The sequence below is a fragment of the Phaseolus vulgaris genome, chromosome 9, assembly GCF_000499845.2.
Source record: "Phaseolus vulgaris cultivar G19833 chromosome 9, P. vulgaris v2.0, whole genome shotgun sequence".
NCBI classification, from domain to species: domain Eukaryota; kingdom Viridiplantae; phylum Streptophyta; class Magnoliopsida; order Fabales; family Fabaceae; genus Phaseolus; species Phaseolus vulgaris.
The window spans coordinates 12515912-12530401 of NC_023751.2; the positions used below are offsets into that span (position 1 = coordinate 12515912).

At 28.9% G+C, this 14490-nt stretch overlaps 2 protein-coding genes across 2 annotated transcripts; both read right to left on the reverse strand.

Annotated features, from left to right (window-relative positions):
* Positions 1-1037: 1037 nt before the first annotated feature.
* LOC137821702 (serine carboxypeptidase-like 7) lies at positions 1038-6764 on the reverse strand. Its single transcript, XM_068626417.1, has 14 exons — positions 6429-6764; positions 6184-6338; positions 5599-5675; positions 5304-5426; positions 4913-5015; positions 4733-4770; positions 4420-4518; positions 4230-4316; positions 3950-4096; positions 2372-2443; positions 2168-2286; positions 1682-1795; positions 1385-1430; positions 1038-1289 (listed from the first exon to the last, which is right to left on the reverse strand). The coding sequence occupies exons 1-14, from the start codon at positions 6557-6559 to the stop codon at positions 1206-1208; spliced, it is 1395 nt and encodes a 464-aa protein (XP_068482518.1). The 5' UTR covers positions 6560-6764; the 3' UTR covers positions 1038-1205.
* A 4000-nt stretch (positions 6765-10764) lies between these two features.
* Positions 10765-12079, reverse strand: LOC137821768 (uncharacterized). Its single transcript, XM_068626516.1, has one exon. The coding sequence runs from the start codon at positions 11486-11488 to the stop codon at positions 11012-11014; it is 477 nt and encodes a 158-aa protein (XP_068482617.1). The 5' UTR covers positions 11489-12079; the 3' UTR covers positions 10765-11011.
* Between the last annotated feature and the right edge of the window lie 2411 nt (positions 12080-14490).

The following is a 14490-nucleotide window of genomic DNA, read 5'->3' on the forward strand; positions in this document are numbered from 1 at the left end:
TTGTATGTCGTACTACTAGATAGTCGATTTGAAATTTTCTTTCAAAATACGAAAATTGAGATATTTTTAGGTCATGAATCCATGACATTATGATAATATAATCCATTATAACATCGGAATGTTAGTTTTCTTTTCAATAATATAGGAATAGGAGAAAATAAGTATGGATATTGAGGAAAGAAATAACCTAGAATTGTGCATAGAGGTGTTACGAGTCTATATCTAGATTAATATACAAGCTTTTACTGTGTTTGGGTTTAATTGGGTTATACAAGTTTTATTATGGTTACTGAATGTTATTTTGTAAACATGTTTTATGCCAATAGTCAACACTTAATAAAAAAAAATACATTAAACCCTTTTTATAAATTAAAATAAACTTAAATACGGTGAAATTCATTGAAAGAGTTTATAGAAGTAGTAAATAAATTAATTTTAGCCTGTATAAGTTCATTCATTTTGGTTTTTTTCTCTCTTACATATTCCGTCAAGTTTTTTAATAGGACTCGTTTCTCGTTGTGAAAGTGCTTCTTTCTTAAATATGCTTTTGAAGTTGAACAGTTCATTCGACTTTGAATGTTCTTAGTTTTTATCTTAGAGGTATAGTGTGATATGGGATGACTATCTGGCCCCTCATTCTGAATGCCCTTCTTTTCAAGATTTATGTTTTTGATGTTTTAACAGTTATTCCACCTTCACTCACCTCCGGATTTTCTCAAGAACTCAGATGTGATTATGTATGGAATTTGGGATGATTAAATGGCAAATGAGCCTCTCAAATGCTGATCAACTTTGAAACTTCAGTATTATTAAAACCGGTTCGGACAATAACTGAGGTACTGCATAAAAGGGTTAATGCTCAGACCTCTCTCTCATTGATTCATATAATTGATCCTATCTACACTAATAAAAGTAGATATATATATTGTATATGTCTAACATAATTTAATAAATTGAAATTTAATTTAATTTTTTATAATAAAATATTAATATATGAAATAAGAAATAAAGTTATAAGTTCAAATTTCAAAACAGTATTTTAATAAAGTAGCTATTTTTATAATAAAACTTTTAATAACAACATAAACCATCAAAGAAAATTAAACAGTGCGATCCAATGCATATTTAGTTTAACAACTATGTATAACATCGGAAATTTATCCTTTATTCCTTATGCTATTCATTTGGAATGCCCTAGGGCATTCCTAAAGTGGCCTGTTAGATATCCATCTCATGAACATGGCTAAACATTCTTCAGGTCTGAACTCCGGAGCTGTGTGCCCTCCACCCTGCAAGTAAACCCCTCAACAACACAGGTTATTATTATATCATATGACCCATTCTTATAATATAATTAATTGCCTCAGCTCAAAACAGTGCCTACCTTCACAGTTGCAAATGTCATCCGATTTGAATAAGTTCTCGTGTATCTATCAGTAATTTAGTAACCAAAATGAGGTTAGTCTAGCTTTTCTGATAAATCATTGACATGGTCAGATAACTATTTTAGCAAAAACTGTAAAAAGAAGAAAAATGGAAGAAATGTATTGAACATTTTAACTAATAAAATCAACTTAAGCACTATAATTTTTAAAGAAAGTAAGAAAAAAATTTATAAGACGAAAAATGTTTATCCAAACAGAACATTTTCTTTGTATCACTATCCCAGCTGGGGGCATACCCTGCCACTTGACCATTGTAATACCACTGCCTCCAGTCAGACACGATGGAATAGTTTAAAGCTCTTATCCACGCTTGTGTAGACAGGAGTGGAACAACCATGTCATGATCCCCACTGTTAACAAACAAAAACAATATCTGAACACTCAAAATGCTAGTTTATGTTAAAAGAATGAAAAGCAAATGTATAATAAGTCATATGTGATACAAAAATAAATAATGGGTGTTATATAAGATGTTTATGTTTGTGCTATTTTCTACAAGATTTGAAATTTCACTCTGGTTATATGCCTTATAAAGATTTCATTAAATGTCAATATATATTACCATTAATTCTAATTGAAAAGTAACACAAATAATACATATGATAACGTATATCTAAGTTTTCTTTGCAAAAGAAAAATCAACCGCTTGGGTAGTTCTAAAAACAATGAATGAGAAACATTTAGCAAGAAAACAAAGTGTGTATATAGAAATTAATCTTTACCTGTATATTAGTGAACGGTAGCCTTTTCTGCTGAGATTGAGGTGATATTCGAAGCTGGTATAGATATCAGTCTCAAAAGGTATGTCATGGTTACAGCGCTTCCATTTCCCTATACTTCCCTGAAGCACCATATAAATATATGGTGAGAGACATAGCTTCTGCTAACACTTTAAGCAAAGCTAGACACATAAATAATATATATACCTTCCGAACATGCAGTGCTTTACGGACATTATCATCATTCGCCCAGTAGGTAGAAAGGACATATGCATGATTCTGGACATGAAAACTTAATAAAATTAAATCTTTTTAAAGTGATTTGGATTACCAAATGCATGTTCAATTCTGAGACCTAATGCATCGGATATGTATCAACTTTCATGGTTCAATCTTGCACAAATATTCGGCTGTAGTAAAAGTTGTTAGATGTAAGTGTTCATTCAAAGTAGTTGGTATGGTTTTCTTTAATTTTTTTGGCACAATTATATCCAACTATACGATGGTAAAACAATTTTTTCAAACTTTACATTCCTACAAAAAAATCATAAAATAAAAACCAATTTTTAGATACTAAAATAATTAGTTACAATCATAGCTAAATTAGAGACCATTTTAAAAACTAAAAAAAAAATGGTTTCTAAATTAATTTATATTATTGTTAAATAGTTTCTAAATTGGTATATAATTAGCAACCAAGTTTTAACTACCAATTATTTAGTTTCTAAATTTGGTCTTTAAAACATTAGTTATGAATTAGATACTAATTTAAAAACTATTTAACAATAATATAAACTAATTTAGAAACCATATTTTTTTTAGTTTCTAAAATGGTCTCTAATTTAGTTATTATTGCAACTAATTATTTTGGTCTCTAAATATTAGTTTCTATTTCATAATTTTCTTGCAGTGATTGTCTTGTAAATTTTTTAAACATGTTTTTAAATTAAAAAAGTAATTTTCTTAAAAATAACTAGTTTAAACAAATGTTTATATGTGTATCGATTAAATTTATATTCTAAAAATATTATTAGTGAATTGTGAGAGAAGGACACTTTTCTATAGTGTATATTTAAATTGGTCTTTAAAAGATGAATGTGTTGTTTGATCAATTTCTAATTAAAACTTTTATATGCTTCTTAAAAAAAATCCTTTTTTATATGTCTTTTATGAGTATATGATAGTTGATATAGAAACACAATGTTTTCTTCATATTTAATATTAAGCTCAAATATTTTTCAAATAAAAAATTGAATGAATTAAACAAAATACACATAAAATATTATCGTGTCAACAATTATTATTAATATTATTTAAAATATTTATGAATTTGAATGAATTAAGAAAATCTAAAGTGGTGTTTTTTTAAAAAAAAATATCAGCCTGAAGTTCTGAGTAGAGGCACAACTTCAGTTCATGCCAGAAAAATGTAATCTCATAAGTCCAAGCACAAATTTAATTATTTAAAAAAAATAGAATCATGAGATAACACAAATTTAATAAAAAAAAAAGATGAAGTCATCCTAGAGAACACAACTTTAGCATACTTAATAAAAAAAAAGGCAATATCTTTGTAGAAAACACTACTTCAATCCATAAAAGAATTAAGTCAAATTGAAAGTTATGTTTTGGAAGAGGACTTTTTCACTTTGAAGTAGTACATCAAAGCATGAATTATCCATTTGGTTAAATTTTTAAAAATTACTTAAATCAATATATATTTTAAATATAATTAAATAAACTAGTTCTCAGAAAGATGTAAACTCTATTGGTATGAAAATTTACCCTGCAACTTAAAGGTGGCAATGTGAGAGGAGAGGTTTCATGAGCAAGAGACCTCCTCCAGTTCCAAGAGTCTTCAGTTGGATTACGCAGAGCAGACTCCTCGCAATGGGGTTCCAAAACATGCCCAATTTCAATCCCTGAAATAGACTGACCAAAAGCAACAATTTATTACCACTTCTTCGTTCTCCTTGTGATCTCAATCCATTTAATGGAACTCCATTCTTTCAAGTTTCAAGAACAAAAAAAGTTTTAATTACTTGTTCTTGTAAGCATGACTAACCTCCTCGTAGGATTGCATGTCTCTAGCACAAAATGTGTTTCTTGGGTCTATCTTCTGATATTCTCCTCTACAATTCTTTTGCAGTGACTGTTCACTCAGTAAGTTATTCAAACTTGTTAGCATTTCACCTTTTGGACTCTAACAAATAAACAAACAACAACTGCCACTCTAATTTGTAAAACAGAATCACCTCGTATAGTTCATCAGAAATGAGTGACATGCCATGATTAAACGGTATTTCGTAGTTTTTTTCAGTAGATGTTGTTATGGGATTCCCCAGCAGGTATCCCTGAAAAAAAAAAAGAGTTTCCTATTAATCAATGTGCTAAACTAGTAAAAATATAATTTGGATTTATCCTGATTCGTTTATGCTTTATACAAGAAATCAATATGGAAGCTGTTCAAATTTGTCTGCAGATAGATAACTTGTTTCACATAATAATAAGAAGAATAAGAGAACTTTTTGTGTTTAGAAATCATAGTTGTAATTTAAATGCACAAACCTGGAGATTTATCCATGGTTGGATACCACCTTGGTTTCCTGAGAGTAATGAAAAATGGGGAAAAAAGTAGTGTTAACTGTGAGTTGTGAATGTGACAAACATTAAGAGGAAACAGGTGCTACTTAATCTTAGTTTCAAATTCGGCATTCAATTTATTTGACCCTTTAGTGAGTGTGATACCGTATGAAATTTCTTGAACAAGAATTGGTATAGGAAGGCCACAGTATGAGTCGCCAGCAATGTACACCTCATTTGAGAGAAATTCCGGATGATCCATTAGCCACTACACATATTTCAACATCAATGTCACACACTATTCCACTTGTATGCATGTTCATTTTGCTAAGCTGGAACTGTAGAAAAGTTAAGTTATTCTGAGTCAATTAAGTTTTTTCATTTTTAAAATTAGTAAATTTAGTCTTCATTTTACTTTTTCCTGCAGAAGAAATATAGTGGAAAGTATATCAAATTTGATAGACTTTATATAAAATACGTGATTTATTAAATTTCAAAAAGATAAAAATGAAAATGCAATTAAGGCAGTGAGATTTTGAAGATGGGTGCAGTGTACCTTCCTGAGAAATTGATGAGCATGGCGAACTAGCTTTAAGGTACTTTGAGGAGCAGCACGTTCTGTTTTGGGATAAGAGAAGCCTGTAGCCGCTGGCAGATCCAAGAATATAATGCTACTTACCTTCAACAGTATAATTCAGCTTGTGTTTATTGGGACAAAAAAATTAAAGCTTGCAACAAAGAAAGTTGTAGATGGAATAGCTACATAGCAAATGAAATCAGTGTTATAGATTAATATATCTAATTCAGCTTCAGGTAACAGGTAATTGTCTAGACATGTATGCATACTAAACCTTTGTCCATGATTGTGGTTTCAATTTCAAATTAGGTAAGCTTCCATTGTATTCCTCGTTTTCAAAGGACAGTGGACCTGCAAATCCACCCAGATGACAGTAATAATAATACGTAATTAGTAACTGATTAACCAATCTAAGTACACAATTTCCAGATCATACTGTTCAAGGTTTTCACTGATCTTAATGCCATTATTTAACTGTGTATTAATTAATTAGAAAGATGATAATCATATTGTAATCTTTCATGCAAGATTCCAAGAAACGATGACATCTTTTTCCATTAAAAATCAATACTGAAGTATATAAACTAGTCTAATATAATAGGCCATCTAACTGATAAAAAACAAACTTGAACTTAAAATTTTGACATAAAAAGAATCTTGATCCGGTTAGTCAAGTTAAATTTAAAAAACACATTTGAAAAATATTAGCCCTATTTTTTCCGATAATATTAACTTATTTCTTTATTTTGTATAATTTGATTAAAATAGATTAAAAACAAACAGATGATAAAATATAGAGACTGAAAAAAAAATTGGAAGTGGAATTAAAAAGAGATGATTATGAGGAAAAAATGATGACCTATTTCAAAAACTAGACCAGAAAAAGCAGAGCAACCAGGTCCTCCCGTTAGCCAAAGAAGGAGAGGATCCTCTTTGGGATTATTCTCTGAGTGAATAAAATAGTAGAACAGTTCTGCATTCTCCTCTGCTTCACCTTCACCCACTTCCACATACCTGATTCCAATTCCATGACATCTATTTACTGTAAAACTTGAATGAATAGTTGAAAGGCATGACCTAAATGCAGAGTTTTGGTTAGCTTACCCAGTTTGAAGTAGAAATGGAAGGGGTCCCTTGAAGCCAGGAAGGAAGCGCACTGTGGAGTGAGATGTTGCAAAGTTTGATGAAGAAATAAGGGAGAGAATAAGGAGAAGGAGAAGGCCTCTGTTATCCATAACTACCCTTGCACTCAAAATTCACAGATTCTTTCGTGTCCCACATTCCTTTCCTACACCCTTATACATTCCGTACGGAGTTCAATCTCATGAGAAGATGGATTGAACAATGCTATTCATCTTTTATTTAGTTACCAAAATGATGCTTCTTCTTCAGTAGCATTAATGGGATCACTCAAAATCAATCTATCACATATAAGGACCCACATGCTTCTTCCAATATTGGAAGTTTTTGTAAGATAAGTTTGAGCCGAACTACTTTTCGAGGAGGACGAGAAAGGGACTTGTGAGAGAAATGGTTCAGAACATCCACTAAAAAACAAAATAAAAAAGTTGAATAAATTGTTTTTATCAATCAAAATTGAAAAAATAACGAAGAGATAACCATAACCAAATCAAACTACCAGTCCAACGAAAGTTGGTTTGGAGTAACAGGCCCTACAGCCGTATTAATATTAAAAAGTCGGTTAAAACTTGAAATCTTGAAGGACTCAACTACTTTTTTTATTTATGTTTCCTTAATTAGAAAGCTCTTTGAAAAACTGTTTCTTGTTTGTTTCATCACTTGGACTATGGAAGTTGTTTCTTTCTATCCTTTTGGTCAGGTAATGGAGGTTGAAATTAAACTATTTATTTATTTTACAAAACTACCAATTTAATTATCTTTTTTACAATAACTATCAATTTCAATTATTAAATTTATAAAATGTACTCTATTTATTTTTTTAAGTATCGAAATTTTTTATATCTTTAAACAACGTTAATTGTTTTTTTATCATTTATATTTTAACCATTTACTTAATATTTAATTGTTTTTATTTATTTATTTACTGCAACATAAAAATGGAAAAAAAAATTGATCTTATCAATATTTTATAAAAAAAAATTGTGATAATGAAATTTATACTTAACACATTGACTTGTGAGTTGTCCCCAGCAATGAATTGGGTAGATTTAATAATTAATTTAGGATGATAGACAACCAAACCAAATCAAATTGAATTAACTCGTATTAAAACCTCATCCCGTAATTGATTAACCCTTTAGAACATTCATGTCCAAAAGTTAAAGCTATGAAAGGATTCAATTTTCCTTAACACATACTCACTCCCTACTCTCCTCTCACCAACTTTTATTACTCTTGTTCAATTTGTTATTTTCTTCACGTTACAATTATTTTAGTTTTAATCATTTAAAAAAAATTGAATTCAATCACGTTCTTCAAACATTATCTTCTAATCTGTTTATTCTTGTTAAGAAAAAAAAAATATCTGAGATTAACTTTTCCTCTAAGTATTATATCACGCTCGAATACTTCTCTTAAATAACGTACGCGTATCAGACATTGACACTCGTAGGAAAAGTATCGGTAAAGTGTCCAATTCAAAAAAATATTTGTTGGAATTCTGACAATTCTAGTACGATTTTAACACAGTTTAAAAAAAAATACATTAATTTTCTTAAAACTCTAACTTATTGTATAATTTTTTAGTATGATTATAAAAATAAGGAACAAATATTTTGAACCAGTCGCAAAAAAACATCTTTCTACTAAAAAAATTGGAACATACTTATGCAAATAAATTTTTGTTATCAATTTATATAATTCGTAATTATATAATATATAGATTCGTGTTTACGTGTCTTACATTCTAAAAGTATCTTTGTGTCGGTGTCTTATCAATGTTTGTATTAGTGTTTGTGCTTCATAACTTAAAATACCTTGTATCTATCGTATAATTTTCTCAAGATAAAAATATTATTGGTAACGAGGTATTTTACATTACATTTAAAATTTTATCATATTTATTTTTCAACAAATAACTATTTAAGAGAATCATGGTTTTGTAAGAACTATTCACTGTAACTCCAATTAGATAATCTAAAATTCAATCGAACAATTTCAATAGGAGAGTTATTCTGTTAGTACTTTCACCCGGCATGTTAACTATGAATTTTAAAGATAAGATCCAATATTATAAAGATCTTTCAGTAGAATGAAAAAGTCCATGATAGAAACAAGGATATTCCATAAGAACTCTGAAGATTTAGCAAAAGTTGAGAAGAAAAAAATGCATTTAAAATACAGTTGAATAAATGAATATGAAGGGAAAAATCCAAAAAGAAAAAGTAGAAAGGGAAATGTGAAGAGCATAAAAGTAAAATGTGATGTGTTGGGTGAGAAGAAAAAAGTTGGATTCTATGGGCATAAATGCAACAATTCATATATTGGCACGTGGATTAGGTGAGCGTAGGAGTATGTAGGAATTGGTGAGTGTATGGCAATTTAAAGCATAGAAGCTTTTCTAGATGGGATGGGGACATTTTTTAGAATGATCGTAGTTAAGAATGTGAAACAAATATTACATTAATACCCTACTACAAATTATCAGGTTTCTTGGGTTCAATTAATTCGTATGCATTGACAATTAAAAGTTGTCAGGATTATCATAAACTCATAATAATACTTCAAATCGTTATTTGATAAGAATTTTAAGTTTTAGTGGATTTAACATTTATACTTTGGAGTTGCATATTTAAATAATGATATTAATATTTTAAATGAATTACATGTGTTTAATATTGTTCTTGTCAGATCGATTAAAATCTGAATGAGCTCTTCTAGTCTCTTCTAGCAATAATAATAAAATTTATCTTTTTATAAAGAAGGTTGTTTAGATTTTTTTATTAATGTTTTTATTTCTTTTACTAATATAAGTAATTTATTCCTATTACAATATTATTAATATTTATATTTTTGTTTATGTATTCTTTATTAATTTAAATTTAATTAATTAATATTTTAAAATTTTAAATTAAAATTCTTTGTTAGACTTACAAAAAAAATATTTAAAGACTCAAAGATCTACCATGAAACCAAAAATTTGATCAGATCTTCTATCTAGTGATACATAAGACATACATAAATAGTTCAAACAATGATCAGGTTTGGAGGACAAATCCCCTAATTGTTTTATTTTCTGACTAAATTAAAACAATATATTCATTAAAAAAAGGATTATTTCAATAAATTATTTAAAAGAATAATACATTGATTGTTGTTTTAAAATGTGTAAAATAAGTTTAAACTAGATATGATGTGTGACGAAAGGAGGAGAATTTACAGTTAGGTACACTTTTTTTCGTTTCGTCACTAATTCTTGTTCCATTCTAACTAAATTTGACTCCTTCTTCCTCAGAGTTACTATCCTTCATTAAAGACACATTCATAACAAAAATTCCCTTTTTGCCGTCTACTACCGCTCATTTAATCCAAATGTAAATCCATGCAACATATATTATACTTTTAAAATTACTACCGCGTCAACTAATTTTTAATTGCCAAGAAAAATATATAAAAAAAAATGCTACATTTTAAGACAAAGTTATTCAATCTTTTGTTAAATATAAAAATAAGTAAGACAAAACAATGCATATGCAAACATAAGTTACGTATATATCTTTATAAAGAGGATTTTTATAAGTATAATGAATTATTTTTTAATTTATTAAATTAATCACATGAGACAGAGACAGTTTTTATGTGCAAACCAACTTTTTATTCTTTTCTTAATTTCTTATTTTAAGACAACAATATATTTCTCACCCTCATACACCAAAACTCACATATCAAATAAAATATTTTCATTTCCAATGAGTCTATCCACTCTATTTCTAATCACTCTCTCCACCCTATTTCAAAATTCTATCATTTGGTAAAATTATCATTCTTTTTGCATCTATCATCAAGTGAATCCTAACCTTAACCTGAATATTATCACACCCTCTGATCTCAAAACCACCAATGGAAGAAAAGAAAAAACTTGAAGAAAAAGAGAAACTCAAAATCAATTCATTATTTTTCTTTTACATATTATTTTTTGTTTTTCAATTTTGACTCATCAAAAGTTATTTATGTATTTATGTTAAATTAGATATTTATAATTATTTTAAAAATCATACTATCATTAGGTGGAAAGTATAGACATTTCAAAAAAGGAAAATAGTTTTTTTGACACTTATGTTTCAACTACTAAATATTAATATTTTAATTTTTAAAATTATTTTAACATTTTACATTTTACTTATATTTTTATTAAAGAGAAAAATTAAAAAAAAAATTTAATTTTTTAATTTTTTTATATTATAAATATTAATATTTTATTATAAATGTAAAGTGGAGTAGTATGAAAATATCATCACCATTAAAAGAAAAAACTACTTACCAATTACTAATGAGATATTTGTAAAGCAGTTTACATGAAACCGTCCCTTTCAATGCAGTACCCCCACCACCCACAACAAAAAACCAAACCACAACAAATTCCGATCAAACCAAAGCTCAATCAAATTACCAGATTTCAATCAATTATCTTTCTCTTGCAAGAAAAATCTATAGAAATCAACACCTATCCTAATTTCAGAACGCGTTTACTTTAGATCCAAAACACTTCACAATACAGCACTTGTCTTTCCAACAGCGTAACTTCTACTTCTGGGATACGCTTTCGGAAGACCGCGAACAACCCCATCAGACAAATCATAAGGCGTGTCCTCGTCGATCCGGCCCATGCCAACGCTCGTGGACTTCGGAAGCCCATTAGATGAAAGGGGCCGGGCCTGGGCTTCGGCCTGGGCCTGCTGTTTCAGAACCAAATCCACGTCGATTCTGTCGACCAAAGTCCTGGCAGAAGCAGCTCTCAGAAGCTCCGCGAAATCCTCGTTATCGGACCGTGACGTGGCAACACTGTAGCTCCTGGGCAGAGCCTGGAATTTGCCAGCAGCATCAACAGGGCTGCTATAGTTCATGTTGTGACCACACTGTGTTATGCTTCTGACGTAAGCATCCCTCGCTTTTCCCAATACTCTGAAAGGCGTGGTTATGATCCACACCAACTTGTTCTGCTTCTGTTCCTTACCCTTTCCCATGATTTCCAAAGTTACTTGTATTATTTTCAAACTGGTTGAGAAAGACTAGATAAACGAAATCGGATGAAGGATTCTTTTAATTTTGGGTGAAAGAGGAGAATTATGATTTTTGAAAGAATGATGGAGAGAACGAGGGTGTTAAAAACAGAATGAAAGGAAGGTGGGTATGAAACTGTGAATTGGGCACAGACTTTTTCAGAGCACACCCTATCAGAAAAAAAAAAAGGATAAGAAGAAAGGCGTGGAAGATAGAACGTGAGAGCCCGAATTATCGTTTTTATATAATGATAATGAAGCTGTTCAATTATTACGGAAGTCTTTCTTCGTAATAGTAAAAGGTGGCTTGCCTTCTATTTCAAGGACCGCTATCATTTTCAATTCTGGGCACCATATTTTGACTTCTTTTATACTATGAAAACAATTAACGCGTAAAGCGTAAGCTGTGTGCACATATTTGGCTTCTTTTATGCATTAGAAGTGTTAATATTGATTTGTATTTTACATTAAACCCTTTTTAAGGGTACTAAAGAAGGACATATAAAATGGCGCATGGAAAAAAAAAGTTGGGAGCAGGTAAATGAAAAACACAAGAGTAATGAAATAATGTTCCACTTCCACTGACCCTTCTTTTAAATAATAATAATAAAAAAGATTTTGATTTAATAAGTGAATAGGTCATTTTGTACTTACATTCTGTTAGGAAGGATTGACGAGGTTAATGATAAAAAATAATAATGTTGAAAATTATAACAGAGACACGTATATGACAAAGTAGACGAGGTCAAATATGCATTGGTGGTTTTTTAATAATAGAGAGACTGCAAAGACGGACAGCAGTTTTAACATTTATGGTGTGAGAAAGTGCCGTAAAAAACAAGAGAAAAACAGAGAGAAGATGAGGGAGTGGAAGGAAACAGAAAAAAAAATGGAATAAAGGAAGATGTGGCAGAAGAGATTGGTGGTCACACGTGAATGAGTATTGTTAATACTGTTGACTACTATAGTTTTTGTGCTTACAGCTAGGGGAAGAAAAACAAATCCAAACACAGGATCCATGTGCTTTAAATAAAAGAGAAGGAAGACAACAATCACAATTTATGTTACGTGTTTATATGTTGGTTTAGACAATCTTTTTTGGAAAAATAAATTACTGTGTGGAAAAATATATATGATTTTTGTCCCAAAAGATTTGCATCTAATTTTATAATTACAAAAGTATAAGTTGCATACTGTTTTATCTTTATTTATTTACGAGATAATATCTCTAATATATACTTCTTATGAGAAAGGAATTTTGTCCATTCATGATGGAAAGAGAGGTGATCATGGGTAGCTGCTCCCTTTGTATGAGGATTTATCATCAAATTGGTGATGAATATTTATGGTAGATTTTCCTATAGAAAGATTTTCCGACACTCCAGTAATTAAGAGTTACATAAAGTATTAAGTGAATATTCCATGTAAAATTAATCTCTATATACACGTTTTTATATCTCTATTAATAAGACTTAGATAATAAAAAAAATATAACTATTTAGTACTTAAATAATATTTATTGACTTTTAATATTTGTATAATCATGTATTTCTACTCGAGTTAGTCAGATACATCTGAGTTTTTTTAGATTATATAGAATCATGTTTTTTAATTTTTTGAATATGGAAGAATACACAAACCTTCTAAAGTCAAATTTTATAAATAAAGTTATGTTGGAATAATCAATTTGAGTGATAAATGAGTTTAACTATTTTAAATGTCTCAATGTTGATGATGTCATATTTTTACCGTCCTCTTTTATATGTGCAAAACTTTGTGAACCTATACTTGGAGTTGTGTTTATTATCCTACTTTGGATATAATATTTCTACTCATATATTTATGACAAATGTTGTGGAGGGTTGTTCCTTATACATATTTATGAGTGGTTTTCAATATTAATGTATAATCATTCACCTTCTATTTGAACATTTTAAAAAATTTCATGGTCATTTCTTATAAGTTCGTTAGAGTTTGTGTGAGCATTTCCCTCTATTTTTCGGTATCGTTTTACTTTTTTGTCTTTTATTGGTACACTCTAACAACTTTGTCTTCTTTTTTTTTCAATTCTTCTAATGAAAATAATCATTTTGATAAATGGAGATCTTGTTGCTACTCATAAATAATTTCCACGAATTATATTGACTTATTTTTGTGAAAAGAGATTATGTGGAGAAATTTTTTTCTCCATCCTTCATCATCTATGTTATAATGGTTTTCGTTACATTGATGGAAGGTCGTTGTTGATGTCTTTATATATAAGCGTAAATTTTTTTTATCGAAAAGTATTATTATTAAAAAAAACAGTAGACTCGATCTTAAACAATAAAAAATAAAAGATAAATTTCTCCCATCTATTAGTATAATTAAGGTTCTTTTAAATTAATTTGATTTGTTTAAATGTGTTTTGAATAAAAATTTATATTAATTAGATTTTGTATAATTTCTTAGTGGCTTATTGTTGTAATTTTTATATTCTTTCTAATTGTGATAATAAACCTACGATGTTAAAAGTTTAAGAGTGAATAATTTAGAAAATTATTACTATATATTAATGTCTAAGTTTATTTCGTTTTGTTTTATTATACACTAAACTTTATATCCGCATGTTTATGTTTATTATTATTATTATTATTATATATCCATGTAATATTATTTGGATGCTTAAATGGTTTTTTTTAAATAACATTTATTATATTTCTAGTATATAGGTATATTATTAGCATTGACTCTAACTTGGCATTTTCTTTGAATTTTCAACTAGGTCCTATTAACTCACATCCTTAATTATAAATTTTATTTGTTTATTTATTAATTTATCATTATTATTATCACTTTTCATTATTTAAGTTAGTTTTTATTTTTTTTATTGGTTGAAAATTTTGTCGCCCTATTGTTTATGTTTATGTCATTTGTTTTATGAGTTTAGTGAGTTTATGTCATTTGTTTAAACGTGTATAGAAACA